The sequence below is a fragment of the Protopterus annectens genome, chromosome 5.part0, assembly GCF_019279795.1.
Source record: "Protopterus annectens isolate FY-2018-M chromosome 5.part0, PAN1.0, whole genome shotgun sequence".
Taxonomy (NCBI): domain Eukaryota; kingdom Metazoa; phylum Chordata; order Ceratodontiformes; family Protopteridae; genus Protopterus; species Protopterus annectens.
In genome coordinates this window covers 1624526849-1624552299 of record NC_056735.1, presented here as the reverse complement: position 1 = coordinate 1624552299, position 25451 = coordinate 1624526849, and the positions used below count along the sequence as shown (strand labels likewise).

At 39.8% G+C, this 25451-nt stretch overlaps 1 protein-coding gene across 7 annotated transcripts in view; it reads left to right on the top strand.

The window, feature by feature from the left end:
- TIAM1 (TIAM Rac1 associated GEF 1) overlaps positions 1 to 19777 on the top strand; it is a 2502716-nt gene extending 2482939 nt beyond the window's left edge. For all 7 annotated transcript variants that reach the window (XM_044071404.1, XM_044071407.1, XM_044071408.1 and 4 more), the window contains 2 exons: positions 1365 to 1537; positions 16948 to 19777. In XM_044071404.1, the coding sequence (XP_043927339.1) occupies positions 1365 to 1537; positions 16948 to 17414 (640 nt within the window). In that variant the 3' untranslated portion in view covers positions 17415 to 19777. The remainder of the gene's footprint in view (positions 1 to 1364; positions 1538 to 16947) is intronic.
- The last annotated feature ends 5674 nt before the right edge of the window (positions 19778 to 25451 follow it).

Sequence of the window (25451 nt, the reverse complement as noted above, 5' to 3'; positions counted from 1 at the left end):
CTTACTGAGTTATTGGACAAAGGTTTGTCCTTCTCTTCCATTAAGATTCATGCTGCAGCAATTTCAGCTCACTATGATTGTGACCCACCTTTGTTTTCGCATCCTTTGTTCAAGCAGTTTCTTAGGCAAAGAATATAAGACCGAGCTCCTACTCCTGCTTGGGATCTCAATTTTGTGTTGGAAAAACTTACTCTACAACCTTTTGAGCCTGCAGCTACTGCTGAATTGAAATACTTGTCATGGAAGACTGCTTTTCTGTTGGCTATTACTTCTGCAAGAAGGGTGTCTGAGTTGCAGGCCCTTATGGCAGTAGAGCCCTTTGATTTTCCATAAGGATAGGGTATCATTACTAATCCTTCCTTTATGCCTAAGGTGGTTTCTAGTGTGGCTTTAAACCAAACTATTCATTTGCCTACGTTTATGCAGACCCTCAAAATAAAGGGGAAAAGATTTTGCACACTTTAGATGTACACAGGCAATTCGTTATTATTTAAGCAGGACTAAGGATTTTAGGCAGTCTCAGCAGTTGTTTGTTTCTTTTGCTTTGAGTTCACAGGGCAAGCCTGTGTCAAAACAAACTATTTCTAGGTGGATTGGCTTTTGCATTGCATTTTGTTATTCCCATCATGGCAAGGAGATTCCAGCTGGGATTAGGCCTCATTCCACTAGGGCTACTGCCACTTCAACAGCATTTCTAAGGGGTGGCAACTAAGGATATTTTGGAAGCAGCTACTTGGAGTTCAGTGCATACTTTCTCTAAGCATTATCACCTTCCTATCTACTCTAAGTCTAGGGCTGGTTTTGCCACAGCTGTTTTGCAAGGCATGTTGTCAGCTCCTACTTCTTTATGATTTGCCAGCCTCCTTACCTCTGCTTTGGGATTCTACCCAATAGTAGGACTGCAGCAATGGTTTGTACCTACCATAAATGTAGATGTTCGAGGATTCCATTGCTGCAGTCCTTCCCCTCTGTGTTTAGGGTGGTTGTGTAGGTGAGTTTACATGCTTATGTTTTTGTATATATTCTTGTATATATTGTACATGTTTTTGGTGCAGGTATTTTGGGCCTTGTCTTTTAGGGTCTTCTGACATCTGGGGCAAGAAAAGACTGAGGATATGACGTCGGTCATTACTCTGGTATTCGGGCCGACTGGAAGCGGACTATACCCAATAGTAAGGACTGCAGCAATGGAATCCTCGAACATCTACATTTATGGTAGGTACAAAACTGTACTTTTTTCCTTCTGTGACCTTTTCAATCCTTTTTAACTGCACAAACAGTTGTAGTGTTACTGTTAAATATGTGATGAAACCTACTGAGCATGTGTGTCTGCTTATGATAAATTAATGCATGTTCTCTTTTAGCTCTTCAGATGGCAAGAAGGCATTTTTAAAGGCTGTACAATCTATTTTACGGGATAAACAGCGACGGCAGCTTCTGAAAACTGAAAGTTTGCCCTTATCACAGCAGTATGTTCCTTTTGGAGGAAAGCGATTGTCTGCTCTTAAAGGGGCAAGACCTGTAATGAACAGAGCAGGTGAGTGGGTCTCGCAAGGTGTACAGTACCAAATACTGTTCAGCTGCTTCTTTGAGTAACATAATACTAGTCCATGCCAAGGGAAAATGCTATGATTATACAACAGAAAATTTGATACCATTTTATACATGTACAGAAAGTTCTGAAGTTGGTTTCACATCTGATTTTTTTACAGATATGATTGATCTGTCATATTTATAGAGTTGAGTTTCTCTAAGCTGCACATTGTGTTTTTAGAATTAAGAGACATTAAACAACTTGTGTTGTATGTTTTGCATAGCATGTAGAGACAGGGTCTCATAAATTGTTTAAACTATATGCTATCCATGTGCCTTTTGGAACATTTCCACCATGATTTATAAAAGATCTTGTAATAGTTTTTTTATGTTTATGCTAAATAACCACATTGACACTTGTATTCTTTCTTGCCCACTTTGTGTAGTCAAAAAAACATCTGTATGGTTTATAGGATTTGCTGAAAACTTTCATGTTCCTTCTGAGTCATGGTCAGTGGATCTAAACTAAATTCAGTGAATGTTTTTTTGAGCACCAGATCTTGAAAAGGTAAATAACTAAACAGTAGCTTTGATGCCTCTATCTCCTTGCCATATACACTTCCCATGCTGGGGAGAGGGAAACCCTTGTATCCTTGTCACTTTTGCAATCATTCACCCTCTCAGCTTTCCCTGTTTTGGAGGAACTTTCCTGTTTTCAGGTCTGATTTACCCCTGCACAGGGATGTTCCTGTTTTTGGAGGTATGTCCCTATTTTCGGACTTGATTTTATCCCTTCACACAATTTTCTGAATCTCCTCTCATCACTTTTTTGAAGCTGTCTAGTATGCAAAAAAAACACACTACTTGACCAACGATCAAATGGCACTGATAATTTAAATAAAGAGGACACACTTATTACATCTCCCTTTTTAAAAGCAAAAATAAATGACCTTTTGGTAGAATTTTGCAATACGAAATGTACATATTTTACATTGCCTTTTTAATAATGTGTTTTTACTTTTCCATCATTTTGTTGTGCTGTTTTTTTAAATGGGTATTTCTGAGTAGTATGCCACATTCCTACTGAAGATGGGAAGAAATGTGCTATTTGTTGTTCAGATTTTATCCTAAGTGGATGCACAGATTTCTGGCTGAATTTTCCTACTTTTCAAGGTCCTTTATCCTATTTTCAATGTCTGCAGATTGAGAGACATGAGTATAATCAGCTGGGGGGGGGGGGGGGGGGGCACATCATCGACAACACATGTTTTCCTGTTTTGCTGTGAGTTTAGCCAAATGTGCATACACAGTTACTTCATGTGAAATGTGGATTGGTGATTTGTAAGTTAATATTAACTAATACCATTTTTTAAGTATTTTTAAATGACACCAACAACTATACTTGGTGGGAACAGTTCAGTAAACAACTAGTTAAAATCTGTTGTAAGTAAAGTGAGCTTCATGATTAGTCTAGTTATATACGTCACTCTGATTTTCAGTTTGTATAGGTGTGTCCTAAGCGTAAGAATGTGGGCTGGCTGGCTGGCTAACTGCATTGTTTGGTTGAAATAGTAAATGGTGTTTCACAGAGGAATTGAAATGAAACCCATTCATTAGCTCATAGAATGTGCTTTGAGGTGAGTAGTTAACAAGGTTAAACTCCCTGGAAAGTATCTGGACATAGACACAGCACTTTCTGCTTTCTCTAGTTGAACTCTAGACTTCCAAGCAGTCTTGGGTCTGGTGACTAGCCATGGGCTGAAATATTTGGTGAGGGCATGGTGTGGGAGCCTGAATAGGTTACTAGAAGGCAACATATAACTTTTTATAATAAAAAAAGACTGCTAGTCATAACTATATATATATATATATATATATAATATATATGTGTGTGAGTGTGTGTGTGTAAAAAAAAAAAATATATGTATTTACTCACTGAAAGCTCATTTCACTGAAACTTAGGTTGCCTGCGCACAAATCACTGAAAGCTCATTTCAATGAAAACTCATTTGACTAAAACTCATTTTGTTGAAATTTATATATGGCCTGTTCCCCACTGAAGTGTGATCCTGGAGTTAGTATATAAACTAAGGAGGGGGCACAGCCCTCCACATTGGGGGTGTAGCCCCCACCTTTTTTAAAATGATTAAAACCATAGATATGGATACTTACAAGTGCAATAAATAACTATTTCCAGAAGACAATATATAACCAAACTATGTGGGGGGCTACACCCCCTCACACCCCCCACCTTAGTTTATATAGTAACTTCAGGACTGCACTACAGTGTGGAACAGGCCATATATAACTTTCAACGAAATGAGTTTCAGTCATATGAGTTTTCAGTGAAATGAGCTTTCAGTGAATTGTGCACAGGCAACTGAATTTCAGTGAAATGAGCTTTCAGTGAAATGAAGTAGACCCATATATATATATATATATATATATATATATATATATATATACTGCTCATTTTGTTAAGTTTATACTTGTAGTACTTATTTGTAGAATTTTGACACGTTTATATTAAGTGGCAAGTGATGTGTGTACTTGTTTAGAATAATCCTGACAGATTTGCAGGGACTGAGTACTTGTTTAGAATGCTCCTGACAGATGTGCAGGGACTGAATAGACTGTCTCATTTATTATTCCACTCTTGCTTTAATTTTATTTGTTAAATTCTTCATGCTATTAAATAACCATGAACTCTTTGACCCTGCATGGGTTAAGGGTACTCACAAGTATGCCTGCCTAGGTTGTTGTACAGTTAGAGATTATGCCACTAGATTTAAGGGTTGTCTCACTCTGACTGCAAGCTAGAAAATGAAGAACAATCTACTCATTGAGTGTATGCAGCTAACAACTATTTGGAGCATTTAGCCTTAATGCTTGATAGGGCACCAGCTAATGATATTTGTGCTGAAAGACTTTGACAAGTATGAAAGACAACAGAGAAAAATGCGAGTGAAGGAATGGCTTTCGTGATGTAAACTTGATTGGTGAATTCATATTGGAATTCTGTGCTACTTATGAATCATCAACTGCAAGCACCATGAGCAAATTCAGCCTTCTAATAAGTGCACTTGATGCACTAATGGATTGGTCCAAATGCATATGATGACTTTTCATTTATGTTGTCAGCCTGAGGCCATTCGTTTTGGATACTTAGTTTAGTAGGGAAGTGTAACCCCTTGTTGTCAGATTGGTTCAGATAACCTGGGTTCAGATAACCTGGGTTGTGACTGGACATAGCTGGAAAACTGAGGCATGTGCTTGAAATGCTTAATAGATGCTTCTGGGTGTGATGAGTTCAGCTCACTCTTCAGGACGATCGTCTCCCATATACTTTGGTGGTTCAGGGATAATAAGTCAAAATGGACTGTTCAAGACTTAGTTGAGCTGGTTGCAGTGAGCAGAAAGGTGGTTGGCATTTGTCATGGTAGTAATTCTAGTACCTGCCGGTGTTCGTCAGTAGTGGAGGAATGTGTCGAGTTCAGAGCTGGAGACCTTCCAACCAGCACTAGCGGGAGAGCCCTATTTTTGACCAGTAGGTACTCGCAGGCCTTGAAGAGGCAGGAATTACTGAAGCAAAGGTCTGTTTGGCAATGCCATGGGGCATGACTTTTGGAAGGCGACCATAGTATCTCTGGATTAGCAAACTGAGGTAGTGGTTGCAGTTTAAAAAATAAGTGAAACAAGCATGTGGTGCAGTTGTAGATATATTGTGTTTCTGCACCTTGGGGAGGCTTAAATTCACATGCTAAAATGAGACTTCATCTTAATAGTTGCTTAGGTAGTAGTAATGTGGATTCCTTCCTTTTCATGAAACAATAGATCCACTATGTTCTTGATTCTAGAGTGGTCATAAGAGATTTGGTGTTTACTCATGTTTTGCAGACCCAGTGAATGCATACAATCACCTACACAAACACTGTCTTATAGGAGGTGTCAACAGTTTGCTGTCTCTGGGGTGCTGCATGCCTTTCAGACCGGGTGTTTGCCAACTGACAGTTGTACTGTCATGCACAGCATTAAATCTTTTACTTTCAAGATGATCATTTGACTTCACCAGGGATTTGTTGTGTTTCCCCTTGTGTGTGTAATTTTTATGGGTAGGGTGTCAAAGTACAGATGATGATTGGAGATCTGGTATGGAGACACGAGGATAATAGTTTGCAGACGATGTTGTCTTCTTAACCTTAAGTGACTTAGACACATTCTGGATCTTTCTGCTAGTGAATCATCAACCCCTTTTACTCATTTTCTCCATAGGGTTGGATTATGTCAGCTGTTGCCATCTTTCTTGATTCAGTGCCACTGTCTTACCTTATTTAACAGTCAAGCCTGATTGTCACAAATATTCTCTCACACAATCCATCCATAACTTTGTTGATACCCTTGTTTCCTCTTGCCTATTTCCTGTCTTTCCCAAATCATTTTCATCAGATTGTCTTCTGTTTTTCTATACATGTGCCAGAATCACCATAATGTGTTCTCTTTGACTGCAAGCTTCTGTGGCTTTTGCTCTGGTGTCCTCATTGCTTTGTCTTATAGTGTGCATCCTACCACACATCTCACATACTTCATCTCCATCACCTCTAGCTTTCTCAATTGCTCTGCGTTTACTGCCCAGGTTTCTGTACTACACAGTAGTACTGGTCGCACCACTGTTCTGTACATCTTACTTTTCAGCTTTTTTGGTATTCTTCTGTTATGCACTACCTCTGGTACTCTGTGCTAGTTAGCTGCTGCTCCTCTGTTTCTAGCTTTGACCTCTTTATTCAGAATTCCCTTTACCTCAACCACCCCACCTATAGTTGTTTACCTATACCACTATCTTCCCTTCTATCTCAACTGTCACCTTCATCTGATATTGCCTATTTGCTGCTAGTAAAACTGTTATCTGAATTCAGTTTCCTCTCATGTGCCTTCCATTTTGTACTCCAATCCTCTCCTCTATCATTTGCTGAAGTTCTTAACCACTGCAGGACTGCCTGTTTCAGCTTTATTGGGATTTTGTCATATGCTTTCTCCAAGTCTAGGAATACCCAGTTGGATTGTTTCCTAATTTCTAGTGTCTTCTCATCTCTCTGCAAACATTGGGTTGCTTGTGTTGCATCCTGGTCTGCATCCAAACTGTTCATCTTCCATCTAACGTTCTACTACTCTGCGTATTTCATTCACCCTCTCCAGCACTGCCATGCAGTGTGACAGGAGTTTGATGCCTCTCTGCTGCCCACAGTTGTGGATGTCCTCTTTGTTCTTGTAGGTTCATAGGATGATAACTAGGCTGTTGGCCCAGAGGCCCTTCTAAACCTATCTAAGAATTTTGCCCATGATCCTACAAAGTCAGCACCTGTTTCCCCTGTCCAGCAGGGACACAGGTGGGATCCCAGGGGTGTATTTTCTGTTTCCCACCCAGTAGTCCAGGTTCCTCTTAAAGAGGATAGAGAGGTACTTTGCTTGAAGTGGAGAGGGATTCTATTCCACAGATGGGGGAGTCTTTGGGACACAAATCCATCCCACCAACAAGTTCTATTAATATCGCAGACCAGGTTAAGGCCTTGCGTGCAGGTTGCAAGAGTGGAGTTTGACTTACAGATATGCAGCAACTCCATCAAGGCTAGGTCTGAGATGATCTTGTATACCAGACACAGGCCACCTCTGAGCAGTCTGTACACTGGTGCTGGTATTCTTATTCTGAAGTCATCTGAGATGTGCCTTTCTCTACATACTGCTATGAGTACCCTCAGGAGTCATTTCTTCTTGATCATACCTGCTGTGACCTCACCTGAGCCTGCTGCTTTCCCTGACTTGATTTTACTTCCCTTCTTTAATCATTGGCTGTATCAGGGACATGTGAACCTAGGCAATCTTCACATCCTGCTCTGTCTGTCCTGATGTATACATTCAGGCCACCCATTGTCAACACCAACTCATGTTGTCCTGCTTTATCTAGAAGATCCTGCAACTGCTGTCTGAAATCACTCTTCCTCACTATCACAACCCTGTTGTGGGGCATAGCCTAAGATTGTGAATAGTGCTCAGTCCTTACACTGGAGTCTGGTTGCCATGAGTCTGTCACTAATTCTTTTGACATCCCTCATTGTCTTCTGATGCCTCTCTCTCAAAATGTCTAGTCTGACCCTTCCTTAAGTAGCAGACTCTGGATCCCAAAAAGAGTTGCTTTACTACACTGCCCTTCCATCTTGTCTCCTGGATATACAGGATATCCAGCTTTTCTGCATGTCATCATGTCATCCATTTATAAACTCTGTCCTGTCGTGAACCTACATTGATTGTAGTAATTAGTTCATATTTGGCAGGTTGATTGGTTTTGCAGCTTTCGCTACTCCACATAACCCAATCTGGGCAAAAGGATACTGGCCAGCCAGTACCTTATTGACCCAGTGATGCCTGGCTTTTATGGTAGGCACACTGGCCAGTAAGGGCACATATACCCCTCCCGCCATCAGCATTGGGCCCCTGGTATAGGCCGGAGTAGGCTAGGTCACTCACTTATCTTGTTTGAGTAGGGTCACAGTAGCAGTGAATTTAGACATTTGGGGTTTTCTGCCTTGTGTTTCCTCTTGAAACAGGAATTTACTTCAGCAGTGGCTTGTCTCCTTTGAAGACTAAGAGCAGCAACTAATCCAAAAAAAAACTTTGGTCTGAGAAGAGCTCACAGTACTTCAGGAAGAAAGGCATTTTCTCTAGTCATAAGATTGAAAAATGCTGGCAAAAAAAAAAAAAAAAAATTAGTAACATCCACGTTGTTAAACCAGATGTTTAAGTGCATAGGTCCAAGAGCGACAAAAGTGTGCTTGAGTGAAATGGCAAATTAAATGCCGGAGTGTATCTGTAGAGATGTAGCTGGATACACTCCTGCTGAAGCTCAGCCTTACAAGTAAACTGGGCTGTAAATTAAGAAATTAGATGGAGTGGATGGACATGATGTTGAAAATCTTTGTGAACAATCTGGTGACAAGAATATTTTAAGCAATGAGAGAATTCTGAGAAAATAGATTTGTCTAATTAAGTGTATCCTACGCTGTCTGGAGTATTTTTCTAAATGGAGTTGGATTGTCTTCTGATCCAGCAAAAGCCCTGGATAGAGTAGGCAGATTTAAATTTGGAGACTGTGATAATGGTTCAGACTAATAATTTGGTTTAGACTGAAAGAAGATCAGTTCAAGATTTTTCCTTGTCATAGGAAGATAATTAGAAGACTGTTTCTTTTGATTAACGCTGTAGATCATACCTTTTGTGCCAGTTGGTCGTATGCACTGGCAATAATCTACTTCTGTAGTGGACATATAAACCATTACTAGACTGTGGAACTGAACAGATACAGCCATTATTAAAATGTTATTCCCTGTTGCTGGATTTTGCAAAGTTTTATACTGGTATATTTTTACTAGATATAATTCTTCGGTCTATAGGGCCATGGACAAATTTACCAATACCATATGTTACATGGTGTTAATATCTTTTGCCATTTGATTGCTATTCTGATAAATGAATCATGAGCAAGATTTTATTACAAGATTGTTTAATATTTGTTAGTTAACAAATATCCTGTTTAAATTACTTAGTCTTATAATGCAAAGTAAAGGTTTGGCATAATTATCACACAGTTTGTAAATGGGTGTTTTTCAACAATGTCTCCAATGCTGCTATTATGAAAAATGTTCGTTTGACAATGAGGGTATTGAAGGAGTGATTGGTATCTTTAGGTTAAGTAATGTTTTTTGTTATAAAACTAGATTCAGATCTCTTTGCTTAGTTATCTCTGTGGTTACTTTTTATAGAATAGGTATTTTTCATGGATGTTGATCAAGTTTGGCGACATGCAAATGACCATCCTAGAGACTGTATAACTAAGAGATCCAGCAGGGGTAGTGTGTTCAGCTGTGGCGATGTAATGTGGGAGGATAACTGGATTTAAAGATGTGGGAGCTATGTAGAACAACAGTTTTTGATGAGAAAGATCGCTGGTTGGTGTTGGAGGTGAGGTTCGTTTTAAAAGGAAGATTTTGTATGGGATGATGCATATGAATGTGAAGCTGACAGGCAAGGTAAGAAGCCATGATAGATTTTTAAAAGGATATGTTCCTACATAATTGATAGAAGGGAAATGCACACATTCATTTAAATGACGATGTGCAACTGCTTTCCCTTTTGTCTAGTTATTCAAAATTTAACTTAACAAAAATAAAATATTAATTGATTAGGTTTCCTAGTTTGAAATTATGTAGGTATGTATAAATAATTAGTGATGTGTGATAATGCTCTTTTGTCACATAAGGAAGTGCTTTTATTTCTTTTGAATGGGTTATGAATGTAGTAGTAAGGAGTCACAGCAGACATCTAAGACCCCATGTGTATGTCTTCTTGCATTGGCTTAGTATGTCATGCAAAGTTGCATATGAAAATATTACATTTTTGTCTCAGAAGTATCTGAAGAACCTATCTGCAGATTTGCTTAACAGGTTTATTTCTGTGGTCCAGTACATAATGGAAAAAATCCTATGAAGGACATAATATGGTCCAGCTTAATCACTGTAATTGCATTATCTTCCTCATTTAAAATTTGTATTTAAATTCTGCTTGGACAAGCCGCTTCAGCAGTCTGATGGCACATGTAAAGTAAGTGGTCTCAGCAACATTTGTCACATTAACCTGTGAAGATGAAAGCAGTTTGCAGGGTCTCGACAGCCTTCTACAACAGTTTTCAGTCAGCTGACCTTCAAATCCCTGTGGATAGCACTACCTATATTCTTCATGAGGTGGGTCAGATACTTTCCCTCTTCCATTGACATAGACCAAAGTGTATGCTTTGCCCCATTTCCTGTGATTCAGATGGTATTACTGAATGCAAGAAATAAAAAAGGCTAGTCCAGTACTAATAGCTCCATCTTGCCTAAGACAATACTTGTATCCTCTGATAGTAAGGCTGATAATTTTTCCACACATGACACAACCTCTCGATAACTCCTTTTTTGAAACAGCAACAAGACAAAATAGAGCTAATCTCAAAACTCTAGTCTGCTCAACCTAGAGGATATTCCACCCAACTATTAAACATCTTAAATGAAAACAGGAGATCTAAACCATGAACACCTTACTTATAAAAACGAAGGAGAAAAAGTGGGGCTGTTACACTTTGGATGCTGTAGTGGGCTGGAGTGGGATGGTAAGGAATTGCTAGGAAGAGCAGTTATGGAGTCTGTGAGGTAGGAGTTTAATGTGACAGCAGTATCTAAGGAAGAGATGTCTGGACAGGTTGTAAGCTTTTATTTACTGAATACAAGAACTTTTTTAGGATTACATTTTAGGTTAAGTTGAGGATGCTAGTAATACAGTTTTCTGTTTCTGTTGATCTGTGTTTTGGCTAGGTTTCAGAGATGATTGCAGTTTTGTTTTCCTGCACTTTTGAGTAGGCCTTGTCTCTCTTTTCACTAGAGTTTTGCTAGTGCGGGATAACCAGCGTGCATGTCTGGTTTTGATTCTTCTCTTTCTTATAGGCGCCAGGCTATTCGAGTTTCACAAAAGTGTGCATCGAATGCAAGAGAGTATTGCGTACGTTTCCATTATCAGGGCAACAGTTCTAATGCACTAGCAAGCGCACGCAATGATCTCACAGCTGTTAGCCTTGGAGTGGTGGTTTTGAAAGAGACATTAATGTGCTGCAGTGTTTGGTTTCTGTGAAAATGTGGACAGCTGAGGGGTATGCAGAAAATGTAAGTTAGTAAAATACCTCTTCCATTAACGCAATAATTAAAAATGATGTCTGAATTGGGGTCTGTATCCCTCCATTGTATTTGGCTTGCCCAGATCTCTTGCAGTAACAGGATGACAGTTATGCATTTTGTGTTGTGTAGCAGCCTGTTGTGAGTGAATGCAGAAGTGTATGGTGCTTACAGGTAGGCTGTTAGTGGTTGTTGGGGTACACACATCTAGTGCTTCTCCCATTTAAGGAGCAAATGTTCTACGTTTTGAAGATGGAAGTTTGAGAGCTGGAAATCTGCTCAAATTGGTGCATATGAGTGCAGCAAATAGGGTAACTGTTCTCTGTCCTGGCGTTTCGTTGCTTTATAGTTGTGCAGGTAGGCTGTTAGTGGTTGTTGGGGTACACACATCTAGTGCTTCTTCCATTTAAGGAACAAATGTTCTACGTTTTGAAGATGGAAGTTTGAGAGCTGGAAATCTGCTCAAATTGGTGCATACGAGTGCAGCAAATAGGGTAACTGTCCTCTGTCCTGGTGTTTCGTTGCTTTATAGTTGTGCAGTTCGATTTTTGTGTGGGTGTCCATTCGAAATAGTCTGCTCCTACCTAAACCTCTCAACTAATGCTGATTTTGACTTGGATTTTAGCTGAGCCTCTTAATACGTCCTAAAACTGGTGACTTGAGACGAATGTCATTCTATAAATGAAAGTTATAAAACTTGTATCATTCAGAACATGTATGTTAATTCAGTCTCCTATCCTGTCAGGTTAATAGATGACGTGTCCCTGATTATTTCTGGATTTGAACCCAATTCTTTGGCTATATATATATATATATATATATATATATATATATATATATATATATATATATATATATCCCTCTTAATTCCGACTAAATTAGTGTAATGCCACCATTTTCAATTTTTGGTCTTAATCAGTTGTGCACCTCAGCAACGTCTCAATATATAGTTTTCTGCGTCATCAGTTTAGGTTCTCTAAAGCTGGTAGTATACGCCTAATTTGTAATTAGGCGAGGCTGGTGGGTCTTTAGTGTCTGCTCTGGTTTGGAAGTATCCTAACGTAGTAGGAACAAAGCGTGTGGTACTCACATCAGCAGCAGCAATCCTTGCAAGCACGTACTAAGATTGCAAGCGCTCATTACAACTGTTGCCACAATAACGGAAAAGTACCGAATATTGTTGAAGTCCTCCAATTCAAAACTAGTAAAGTTGAAAATGGGTGTTGAGGGGAATTAGGGAGGGTTCATGGTGAGGAGTAGAGATTAGGGTTTCAGAGCACGAATCAATCTAGAGTGGAGTTACTATTTGGTATTTTAGTTGTAATAAGTAAAGGAGGTAGCGGAGTAAAATCTTACATGTTAATAGTAGCAGAAGGGTAGTCAACTACAAGGTTTAGTCAGTCTGTCAATGTCTCCAAGCATAATCATTTCATAAGGTATGTTACTGGAAATCCAGGGTAGGATGTCCTCCAGAATGAGTATACTGTCTCCTGGAAGGATATACTGAGAAGTTATGCATAGTTTTTTTTTTTTTATGTGGTTGTTGCTTTGAGCAGAGAAGTTCAGTGTTGTTAAAAGTTGGTGGACTAATGGGGAGTGTTGAGAAAGAGACAAATTTAGAAAAGAGGATAGCTTCTGTTGATTTTTTGTGTATTCTGTCCGCGCGAAGAATGGTGTAACACAGGGGAAGGGTTTTAGTATCTTTTAAGTTTGAGCCACATTTCACTGACTGTTATATCTAGTATTCACTGACTGTTATATCTAGTATACACTGACTGATCCTGAAGTGAAATTCAGGTGTTTCATTTAACATACTACAGATATTTATAGAAGCAATCTTGTACATTTGGGCAGGAGGGTAGTGGTGTAGTGATGGGATATCAAGGGTAGACAGTGTGGATTTGGTATATGGTCCTGGATTAGAATGTACATCACCACATGTGGTGATGTGCCTTGAGTATTGTAGTAGGGATGGAAATTTTGGTGTACTGGCTTTTAGGTGGAATTTTGATTTGCATGTCGAGGGAGTGGAATAGGGAAATTTGTATATAGATATATATATATATATATATATATATATATACATACATATATTGTGTATGGTGATATATATATATATATATATATATATATATATATATACGTTTGATGCACTTGTGTTGGATGTATTAGTACAGTATATTATACAGGTAAGGGCTGGAGAGAAATAGGTTGATGGGATTGGGGTTAGATAGAATTAGGCTGTAGGATAGCAGGAGGAGTAATGAGTAAGACGAGCAAAGTAGGAGCATATTTGCAGGCTGGTAGATGGTTAAAGGTCACTGTTGGTGTGCTTTAGGGGATGATAGTTGAAACTGTGGACAAGATGAAGTCTTATTTGCTAAAGTATCTGAAGAGGATGGTTGCAAGTTTTAAGATGGGAGATTGATAGCTTGTTGAAAGGAAGAGAAAAAGCTAGTGTGGTGATAAGGTTAGGGTCTAATAGTTAAGGCTGTCAGAGAATAGCATGATGAAATAGGTGTGAGTTGTGATGAGTGAAAGATTAGGTGAGATATTGGTGTTGAAATGGAAAGAGGAAGGTATTTGATGCAGGCAGAGGAGGGATTAGTGGAAGTACAACTGTAGAGGAGGGTGGGGGTAAGAACTGGTGATAGGTTAGCTGAGTGAAGCGGGGTCCATCCAAAGAGCATAGTAATACCACAAAAAGCTGTCTGTTGGAAGGAGCGGGCTTCAAGCCGTTCGGACCAGTGCCTTGGTAAAAACAATCTGGAATTGGAACTGCTAGAGTTTGCTTACTACTGTGAATGCAACAAGTAAATCCTAGACTGTATAGTATTTAAAGCTGTAGAATAAAAACAGAAAGTGTAGAAATACATGATAGCAGTGAAGCAGGTAGTTGTCAGTAAATCTTCAGTTTGCATTTAATGTTTGTCACTGTGCTACAAGAACACCATTTGTGTTGAACAGCAGAAAGTTTAGGAGATTGCGCATTGGATTATCTATGGGTGCTTTAGTGGTTTAATACCAGTGGCATATGGAGCTGTTTATAAAGTAACTGCATTTGCAAGCTCCTGGTGTTCCTAATGGTGGGAAAGTCAGAAATAATTTTCGAGCCTGTTATCTTATGGTAGAAGTTATAGTTCTGAAAATGGTTTGGTAGAGTTGCTAGCACTTAACATGGACAGTATATTTAAAGTAAGAATTCAAGTCTGCACAAACAGTGATTAATTTCTATTTCTTTTACATGTTTTTCTTTAAAAATGGGTGGTTTATCTTGTTGATTAAATGTTTTGTAATTTCTTTCAGCCCCACAAATTCAGCAGCAGAGTTGATTTCTTTATTCAGTATCATACCACTTTCAAAGTACTATACTTTGTGGCCATTCTTGAACCTGCTGGGATTCACAGTATATGGGGAGTGTTTGTTGAAATGAAAATCACATTTAGTTGAACATCCACAACCGTAACTCTGTTCAAACTCTGTACATATGTCATAAATGAAAGCATTTAGCAAAATGGATGGGTATTTCCCATTTCAAAATTTCTAGTTAGTTGTAGTTTCTGTGATTCCACCACAACAGCTCACTCTTGTTTCCATTATAAATTGTAGAGCTTTGTCAGTGCGTGTGTGTGTGTGTGTGTGTGTGTGTGTGTGTGTGTGTGTGTGTGCCTGTGCACGCGCGCATGACATATGTAACCATCAGGGATTCTTCATCCCCGGAGCAGAAAACTGTCAACAGCACATTTTTGCACAGAAAATTTATATACCAGTTTTGCAACATCCACTTCGACTTCCGTTGTAAGCATGGAGAGTTATTTACTGCAGAGCACTAGTATTATTTGGAAGCAAGAGGCAGGATTTGTATAAATAAATGACTTACTCTGTGACATCTGTACATTCTAGATGGTCTGTAGTGCAAGGACATGAATCCTTTGCATGCTTCTTTTTATTAGTGTGTCATTAGCTGTAACTGACACAATAATTAGTGTGTCATTAGCTGCAACTGATACATTAATAATTAGTGTGTCATTAGCTGTAACTGACACAATAATTAGTGTGTCATTAGCTGCAACTGATACATTAATAATTAGTGTGTCATTAGCTGTAACTGACACAATAATTAGTGTGTCATTAGCTGCAACTGATGCATTAATAATTAGTGTGTCATTAGCTGCAACTGATGCATTAATAATTAGTGTGTCATTAGCTGCAACTGACACATTAATAATTAGGGTGTCATTAGCTGCAACTGATGCATTAATAATTAGTGTGTCATTAGCTGCAACTGATGCATTAATAATTAGTGTGTCAGCTGCAACTGACACATTAATAATTAGTGTGTCATTAGCTGCAACTGACACATTAATAATTAGTGTGTCATTAGCTGTAACTGACACATTAATAATTAGTGTCATTAGCTGTAACTGACACATTAATAATTAGTGTCATTAGCTGTAACTGACACATTAATAATTAGTGTGTCATTAGCTGCAACTGATACATTAATAATTAGTGTGTCATTAGCTGTAACTGATGCATTAATAATTAGGGTGTCATTAGCTGTAACTGACACATTAATAATTAGTGTCATTCGCTGTAACTGACACATTAATAATTAGTGTGTCATTAGCTGCAACTGATACATTAATAATTAGTGTGTCATTAGCTGTAACTGATGCATTAATAATTAGGGTGTCATTAGCTGTAACTGACATTAATAATTAGTGTGTCATTAGCTGCAACTGACACATTAATAACTAGTGTGTCATTAGCTGTAACTGACACATTAATAATTAGTGTCATTAGCTGCAACTGATGCATTAATAATTAGGGTGTCATTAGCTGTAACTGACGCATTAATAATTAGTGTGTCATTAGCTGCAACTGATGCATTAATAATTAGTGTGTCATTAGCTGTAACTGACACATTAATAATTAGTGTGTCATTAGCTGCAACTGATGCATTAATAATTAGGGTGTCATTAGCTGTAACTGATGCATTAATACTACTTTTGACCATGCATTTCTATCTACTTTTTGAGAAGGCCAGTAGCCTTTGTGATCTGAATATCATGTCCCAGGACTCTTTATCTGATGCTTGAATCTTCTCTCTCTGCATTGTAACCAAAACTGCAACAGGGGTGATTATGATTAATAAATTATTGTAATAACTTACCACACATGTCTGGAGGAAATTAGGCTTAAATGGTGAAGTATCACTGAAACTGAAGTATAATTGAGGAATCACAAGCATTTTTTTTTTCAAAACTGGAGTTTTAATATACATTTTGTTGGGCATGCTGCCTTGCATATAGCTATTCTTTCTGTTCACTTTTTAGTTCCTAAGTATGAAGTTTGTTTACTGCCGCAAAGTACTATAATGCCTGGTTTAGCAGAAGAAAAGTAAAATGGATGAGAATGCAATTAGCTTCTGGAACAGGAGAGGTTTAGATAATTTGTAGGATGGAAATTGCATAAATGTTTGATAGTCCTTAATTGTCTGGATATTTAATTTACTTGGTTTATCAGTGCAAAATTTAAGGCCCCCCACTAGTGACAGTAAATAATGGTACTTTTTTATTATTATGTTGTTGTTAATGGAAGACCTGCTCAATCCCGTGTAATAACTTGATGCCAGCTAATGCTGTTCTTATTTCCACAGCTTCAGCCCCGAGCAGGACTCTGGGGAGAAGGAAACTGGCAAAAAATCGATACACCATAGATTCCGATGACTCTTGTGACAGCACTCCCATGACACCAGCCCAGCATTCTGAGAGTGGCAGTGGTGATACAGACCGCTGGGTAGAAGAACAGTTTGATCTGGCTCAGTACGAGCAGCAAGATGATGTGAAAGAGACCGATATTCTTAGCGATGATGACGAATATTGTGAGTCCTTGAAAGGGTCATCACTTGAACTGGAAGATCAGTTAGAGGGTATTTCTGTTTCAACTGATGAAGCAGATGAGACACCAAATGTCCTGGATCTGCATGTGACCAGGATGTCCCACCTAAAGAAACAAAATGCTGTATCCGGACTCAATGGCATTGTGGACAGTAGTAGTGAAGAGGTGATCTGGGTCAGGCGAGAGGATTTTGTACCTACTAAAAAACTTAACACAGAGATTTAAGTACTGTTTCTATTGTCACATAATGTAAATAGCATTTTCTTTTTGCCCCATACACTGCGGAAAACAATCCTTCTTGTCTCACACAGTCGTTGGCAGCTTATTGTGTTTGAAACAATCCTCCTTGTCTCACACAGTCGTTGGCAGCTTATTGTGTTTGAAAGCCATGGAGCCACATGTACGAAATTGAAAAAAGGGAAGGAAAAGGCAGAGGTTTGCAAAACTTGAAATGGAATAAACTTGAGTTTCCTTTCTTCAGCTGTAAAAATATTAAGGGCTTTTAAATATATTTATTTTATTGAAATCAGGGGTTTAAAGAGGACTCTATAGTTGTATCACTGGATATGTTACTGAACTGTGGTATGCAGCACGTGAGGGAACAGACAGCGCACAGAACAAAAACTTCCTGTCAAGTATTGCTGAGGTCACTGTAGTAATGTAAAAAGGCTACCTTTTAATAAGTTGACATGGTTGTAATATTGATTTCTTAAGCCTTTCACTTCTGGAAAATCATAGTAGTTGTGCATTTTAAGGGCAGCATTAGTGTTTGCTGCAAACATTTGATTTTCTGTTTTATCTGTTTACTGATGCATTATAGTTTAACTTCCTAGAACACTTTTAGGGAAAGACTGTCAACAGCAAAGAAACCTTTTAGGTCAGAATTATGTCTGTACAAATTGTTCATTTTGTTTCCTTGCAGTTGTGTTAGTGCCAACTTCCAAGTGCTGTTGTGTATAAGTATGTATTTAGATAATATACGTGAAGTGCCAAGTTGTAATAGCATGGGCAGCATTGACCAGCACAAGGAAAACTGCAAGTGGAAATGCCTGCTGCAAGGATCATGATGTTCTAGAGGCTTCTAGCAGCATGTAAGCTGTAGCTGCGCTGTGTTAAGCGATCACTGAGACATGTAGCTGAACATTTGTTGAGTCTGGTAAGACTGCACTTTACTCTGTGCCACTTAAGGTGTAAATCAACTTTTGAAGTTTTCTATGGTAAACTGCAATTTAGCACTCGCGTCAGATGAAATGTTTCTTCTTAAAGCTGGTTTACATTCACAATTTCTCAGATCCAGTAGTAGAAAATTTAGAAACTTTATAAAATTATGCAGTGTTTACTTTTCCAAAATGAATACTATTTCATGGAAATTTAGTATAGTTTAACAAGGATTTCTGTGTAATTTTAGATGGATGTGAATTGACGCTTTCATTTCTGCCATACGTTTGTTACTTTTGAAAAATATCCTTTTTGGGTTGAACTTCCTAATTAAGAATTGGCCAGTTGTAAAAATGTTTTTTTTGGCAGAACAAGAAATGTAAGTCTTCAGTTATGCCTTCAGCCAAAACAAATGTTGTACTTATTGTGCCTTCTCCCTGCACTGTCCTACACCTGTGCCTCCCCAGCAGTGATGGCTAGGATGTGGAGTAGGGACTCAGTGAGGCCCTGCACCTTTTAGTACTTCATTTCATAAGCGAGTCTGAGGCAAGCTTGCCCATCATAGTTTAGGTTAACACTCACTGTTAATTAAAAATAAGGCCAGTAACTTTGGTTGTAAAGGTCACCAAAAAGACCACAAGTTGTGTTGGCTTAAAGCTGCTACTGGTCTGGATACGATTCAGACAGATAACAGTGACGTTGAAGGTATTTAACTCATTGCTACATCACACAGCTACTTCGTTTCCCTGTTTTTATTTGGTTTCATATTTCCTTTTAATTTCTGATGAGCTCAGGTGAAAAACATTTCAAAAACTGCAGTCCCACATATGACACCCTATACTCAAAAAGGAATTAAACTAGGAAACAGTTTGTGAAGCACCTTATGCAGGTTTCTGGGAGGAAACATGGTGCGTTTTGGTTCAGTCCCATGCTGTGTAGGATGCAGTACATCTAGAGACTGTTGTGCCTGTCTTTATAGAGCCGATTAATATGAAAATATAAACCAATGTCGACAGAATGTCTTGGTGTACTTTGCTCATGCAGCAGTAGTTTTGTATTCCTGTTCCAAGCTTTGGGGCTCAAGAAAAACACTCTCAGCTAGCATTGTAGTTGTTTAATGGAGCTGCAGTTTTTCCTGTTATAGTTTTAATTTTCTCATAGCAACTATGGTCCAGTAAACAGGTGAATGTTAATAAAATAAACAATAGTTTGTCACAGTCAAGCCTGAAAGTTCTCAAATCTATGTGCAGATTTGAGTTTGGGCATGTGCCATTATTCTCTGTACATAGTGTCAGGTCTCGGGTGCTCGTATCAGAGCTTGTTTAATATATTTCTTTTGTAAACTGAGAAAAGGTATATTTTTGTTTTTAGGTCTACCAAGCTGAAAAGTTGTAAATGCTTGTAAAACATAATAAAATGTGCTGAACATGTCTGCTGTTCTTCATTGTGAGTAGAGGATATTGCCATGGTGTTTGTTATGGAGAAATGTACTGCAGGTTGCTACATAAACGTTACTTGACAAAAGAGAAAAAGATAGTTGGCCATTCCAATCTGCTTGTTCCACTCAAGATGCGAAGGAATTGTCAAAAGATGGTGAGGTGTAATGCAAACACAATTTAAAATAATATTCTTAAATGGAACCTGTGAGATTGACCTGTTGTAATATAGCATGAGTTCTAGAACAAAAATGGAAAGGATCCATTATTTCAAATCCTTTTTCTTGCTCTAAACCAATGTCAGTAAAAGTTAACAATTGTATTTCACGTGGAACGCAAATACCTCATAAAGATTTTCATTTGTACTGCATTCCTTGCTTAGGCCCAGACCATGACGTCCCTCGCTGTCGGTTTTGTGCCTTATTCAATCCTCAAGCTATTTGTCGTCAGTTTTTTTTTTTTTTGCATCTAACTATTTTGGTACTCAGTTCAATTATCCAGAAATGACTTCGGTAAGCCATCCGACTACCGACATTACGAAAAAACATAAAGAAAAAGACAGAGACAGACCGCATAGGTTCAAAGCTGCCGACAACGCTTCCGTTAAGCTAGTCGCCAGTTCACCGGTACTCAGTGAGGTGCTTTCTTAGCCCCTGATACCCACTACTTCAGATTTGCAGGCCTCTACTAAGACCCATACGGAGTCCAGTATGCCGCAAGATGCTTCTTCGACTATGGAACCTGCGGATGTCTCTACCTTGGATGGGTCCGGAGCCGCTGTGCAGGCAGCAGCTTCTGATGATATATTCAGGCCTACTGACTTGCATATCAAACCGATGCCATCTTCTTCTTCAAGGCCTAAAACTCGATCCACTCCTAGAAAACCGATGCCCAGACCGCATGGTCAGGCCCCTATGCCTAATAAACAAATGATAAGAATGGCTGAAGACCTTATTACTCTAATCAGGGGAAGCCACCCTTCTCCCTCTAAGAGACCTAGAACTGATTTTTCTTCTAATTCTTCGGATCAGGATTCTGATATTTCTGTTTCTTCTGATGACCAGGATTTGCCCTTCTTTACCTATGAGGATTCTGATGCAGAGGACTCCATTCCCTCTGCTTCCCCTCCAGAAGATTTGGTGAATCTTTGCATATTCTTAGGGAGCATTTCCACTGGGAAAGTCAGGATTACTCTGACTCTAAAAAGAGGCTTAGGGAATTCTTACTCCTACCTCAACACAGGCCTTTAGCTATCCCTCCTGTACTGGACATTGTAGATGACGCCTTCATGGAATGTAGCCTGGCCCCAGACACTTTGCCTCCTGCTCCCAGGAAACCTGACCGGTATTTCAGAGTACCTGACACTCACAAGTTCCTCTTCAAGAATCCTACTGCGGATCCAGAGACCATTTCACAGGGACCCAAGGGCATTAAGGCTACTACTGCCAAAAACCCTACCCCCTCTGATAGGGATTCCAGGGCCCTGGATAGATGGGGTAAGAAGGTATACACTTCTGCTACTTTGGCCATTAGGGCCTTAAACTGCCAGTTTCATATGTTAAAGTATCAACAGCATATTATTGGATTACTTAAACAGAAAATCATGTTGATTCTTGACTGTGCTGAAAATAAAGAATTACAGGATTTAATGCATTCTGCTGAACAAGTTGGTAAGCATACTTTGCAATGTGGTTTTGATTCCTTAGAGGCATCTTGCAGGGCTGCAGTCACTAGGTCTGTACTTAGAAGGCATGCTTGGCTTAAGGAGCACACTTTAACAGATCATGTTAAAGCTAAATTACTGGATGCTCCCTTAAACCAAGACCGCCTGTTTGGTAACAAAGCAGAAGTGCTTAAAAAGACTGAGGAAAAAGCTAAATCTATGCAAACTGTTAAAGATTTCCTGCAAGTACAGCCTCCCAGATTTAGTAGGCACTGGCCTTTTAAGAATTGGTCCTTTCCTGCCTCTTCCAGGCCTTCTCAGTCCAAACCCAGAAACAGCAGGCCACCCAGGCTTCAGTATCAAGGTACTCACAGGCCTAAGCAGTGGGGGGCTGTCTCTTCCAAAGCTGGAAGTGGTAAGGCACCCCCTATAGTAAACTGTCACAATGACTTAACCTTAAACCTTCCAAGCCCTGCTCAACTGACTGTTCCTTTAGGGGGAAAGATCGCCCTGCATGCAAAAAACTGGGAACTCATTACCCAAGACAAGTTTCCCAAGGATACAGATTCCACTTCCACTCCTTACCAACCCCAAACGGTTGGCCAGACCTACCCCCAAATCAGTGGGCAGAGGCTCAACAGCAAGTTCTCAGTCTTTTAAGTATCAAGGCTATTCATCCTGTCCCAGAAGAGGAATGGGGACAAGGGTTTTACTCAAGACTTTTCCTGGTACCCAGAAAAAACGATACCTGGCGTCCTATCCTGGACTTGTCTATCCTAAACACCTTTTTGGTAATCCCAAAATTCAAAATGCTAATTCTTCATCAGCTGCTTCCCATGCTAGGTAAAAATGCCTGGTTGGCAACATCGGATTTAAAGGAAGCTTACCTGCACATCCCAGTAAGGGAATTTTGCAGAAAATACCTACGCTTCAGAGCAGGCTACATGCACTTTCAGTTCTCTGCACTACCGTTTGGCTTATGTACTGCACCCAGTGTACTCACAAAGTGCCTAGCTACAGTCATTGCATTCTGCAGGTAAAGAAATATTCAAATATACCCATACCTGGACGATTGTCTAATTCATGCAGAAAGCCAGGACATACTATTAAATCATATGGCATTTGTAAAGAAACTGCTAACCTCGCTGGGGTACACCATAAATGAAAAGAAATCTCACTTAATACCCTGCCAACAAATTGAATTCCTGGGAGCAAGCTTGAATACAACTTCCTAGGTGGCCTACCTCATGCCAGAGAAACCAGTTTGACAGCCTACTTCAAACTACTGGACACAAAGACCCAGCTATCTGCAAGGAAAACGCTGCAAGCCCTAGGGTTCATGGCCTCTTGCATTCTACTAATTCCATATGCAAGACTGCATATGAGGAAACTACAATGGTATCTAAAAAGGCTATGGTGTCAACATTCTCAGGACCTGGAATCAATGATTCCCATCATGCCTTGTATAAAGACAGAGTTCCTTTGGTGGGTAGAGGCCTGCCACCACAACAAGGGACTGCCATTCACTCTACCCCCTGCCACCCAAATCCTAACAACAGATGCATCAGACTATGTATGGGGGCCCCACTTGGCAGGGCAGTGTATTCGGGGCAAATGGAACCAGAGTCAAATGCACCTGCATATCAGTCAAAAAGAAATGTTAGCTGTACAGAATTCTCTGACAGCCTTCAAAGTCCACATTCTTCCAGGACAAATATTGGTAAAGACGGACAACACCACTGTTATGTGGTACATAAACAAGCAGGGGGGAACTCACTCATGCCCCTTCTGCAGACTAGCCATGGCTCTGTGGAACACAACCTTGAGCTACCGAGTGCACCTACAAGCTCAATTCCTGCCAGGCAAGTTAAAAACACTGGCAGATGACCTAAGCAGAAATCTCATGGACCCACACGAGTAGAAACTGGAACCAAAGATATTAAACATTCTGAGAAACAAATGGGGGAGCCCAGAGATGGATCTGTTTGCCTCCCCTCAAAACTACCAGTTGGACAAATTCTGCACAAGGATTCCACACAGACAAGCTTGGAAAATGGATGCCCTGTCCTTTACCTGGGAAAGCCTCTCAGTTTATGCCTTTCCCCCTCTGCCTCTCCTTTCGAAAGTCTTACTAAAGGTCAAACAGGACAAACCAAGGACAATACTAATTGCACTAGACTGGCCACGCCAACACTGGTGTACCCCCTCTTGTGCAGTATGTCACTACTCCATGGCACCTGCCTCAGACTCCTTCCCTACTGTCCCAGCAGGAGGGCCAGATTCTGTACTCCTAGCTTCAAACCCTGAACCTGGCAGCCTGGCTAATTACCTGAGTTCTCCTATACCATCCCTCAGCAAACAAGTGCTGGATGCATCCTGGAGGCAAGGAGGCCTAGTAGTAGAAAATCCTATGCTGAAAAGTGGAAAAGATTCTGTTTCTGGAGCCAGACTCAGGGGATGGGCACTACAGTGCCCAATTTACCCCATATTCTCCAATACTTGACAGAGATGCTTCACAAGGGCCTTTCCTTCTCTTCCATTAAAATTCATGCCTCAACCATTTCAGCTCACTATAATACTGAGCCACCCCTCTTCTCTCACCCCCTACTGAAACAATTCCTCAAAGGGGCCAAAAATTTAAGACCACCCAGGAGCGCTCCTACTCCTGCCTGGGACCTTAACATTGTATTGGAAAAGCTCACTCTACCTCCTTTTGAGCCAGTTGCAACTGCAGAGTTGAAATTCCTTTCTTGGAAAACAGCTTTCCTCCTAGCCATCAATTCAGCAAGAAGGGTGTCTGAATTACAGGCCCTCATGGCAGTGGAGCCTTTCATCATCTTTCATGTGGACAGGATGTCCTTCAGGATCAATCCTTCTTTTATGCCCAAGGTGGTATCCAGTGTAGCCCTTAATCAGTCCATTCATTTGCCAACCTTCTTTTCTAATCCACAGAACAAAGGGGAACGAATACTGCACTCCTTGGACGTGCACAGCCAACTTAGATTTTATTTGGACAAGACCAAGCCTCTCAGGAAATCTGAACAGCTGCTAGTTGCCTTTACTGCAGGGGCAGAGGGGAAGGCCATTTCAAAGCAAACCATTTCTAAGTGGATAGGTCATTGCATTCTTTTCTGCTATAAGCACCATGGAAAACCTACCCCACAGGGGATAAGACCCCATTCCACCAGGGCTGCATCTACTTCTACAGCCTTTCTCAGAGGTGTTCCTACCAGGGATATCCTAGAAGCTGCTACCTGGAGTTCTCTACATACCTTCACCAAGCATTACCACTTGCCAATTTTTTCTAAATCCAGAGCTGGTTTTGCCAATGCAGTATTGCAGGGCCTAATAGCTACTCCTAATGCTCAATAACTGCCTCCTCCCTTGCTTAGCTTTGGAAATCTACCCAAATGTAATGACTGCAACAGTAAAACATGAAGAACTTAGTACAATTGTGTATACTTACCATAATTGTAGATGTTAAAGTGTATTCACTGTTGCAGTCCTGGTTACCCTCCCTCCAGCCCCCTGACTTCTGTTGGCTATACCTCTGTTATTGTTTACTATACTTAAGCTTTCTGGTGTATTTGCTTTTTGTTGGAGGTGTAGCTATATATTTAATTGCTTCCCATTATGGAGGCACCTGACATCTGGGGCAAGAAAAACTGATGTAATGGCGTCGGCTGCATGCTTTATACCCCTGACGTCATGGAAGATGAGACAGCAACTGACGCAGGACCCAAGACTTTGATAATCAGGCCAACTGAGGGCTACCTGCAAGTAGATAACCCAAATGTAATGACTGCAACAGTGAATACACTCAGACATCTACATTTATGGTAAGTGTACACAACTGTATTTTATTCAACCCTTTTTCTTTTTTTGAAACAATTTTTATAAACAAAGAAATCTGTGTATTTAAACAAATTGAATAAAGCAAAACTATATACAACACAACTATTTACAATGCCAATAACATACAAAATTTACAATGTATATGTTACA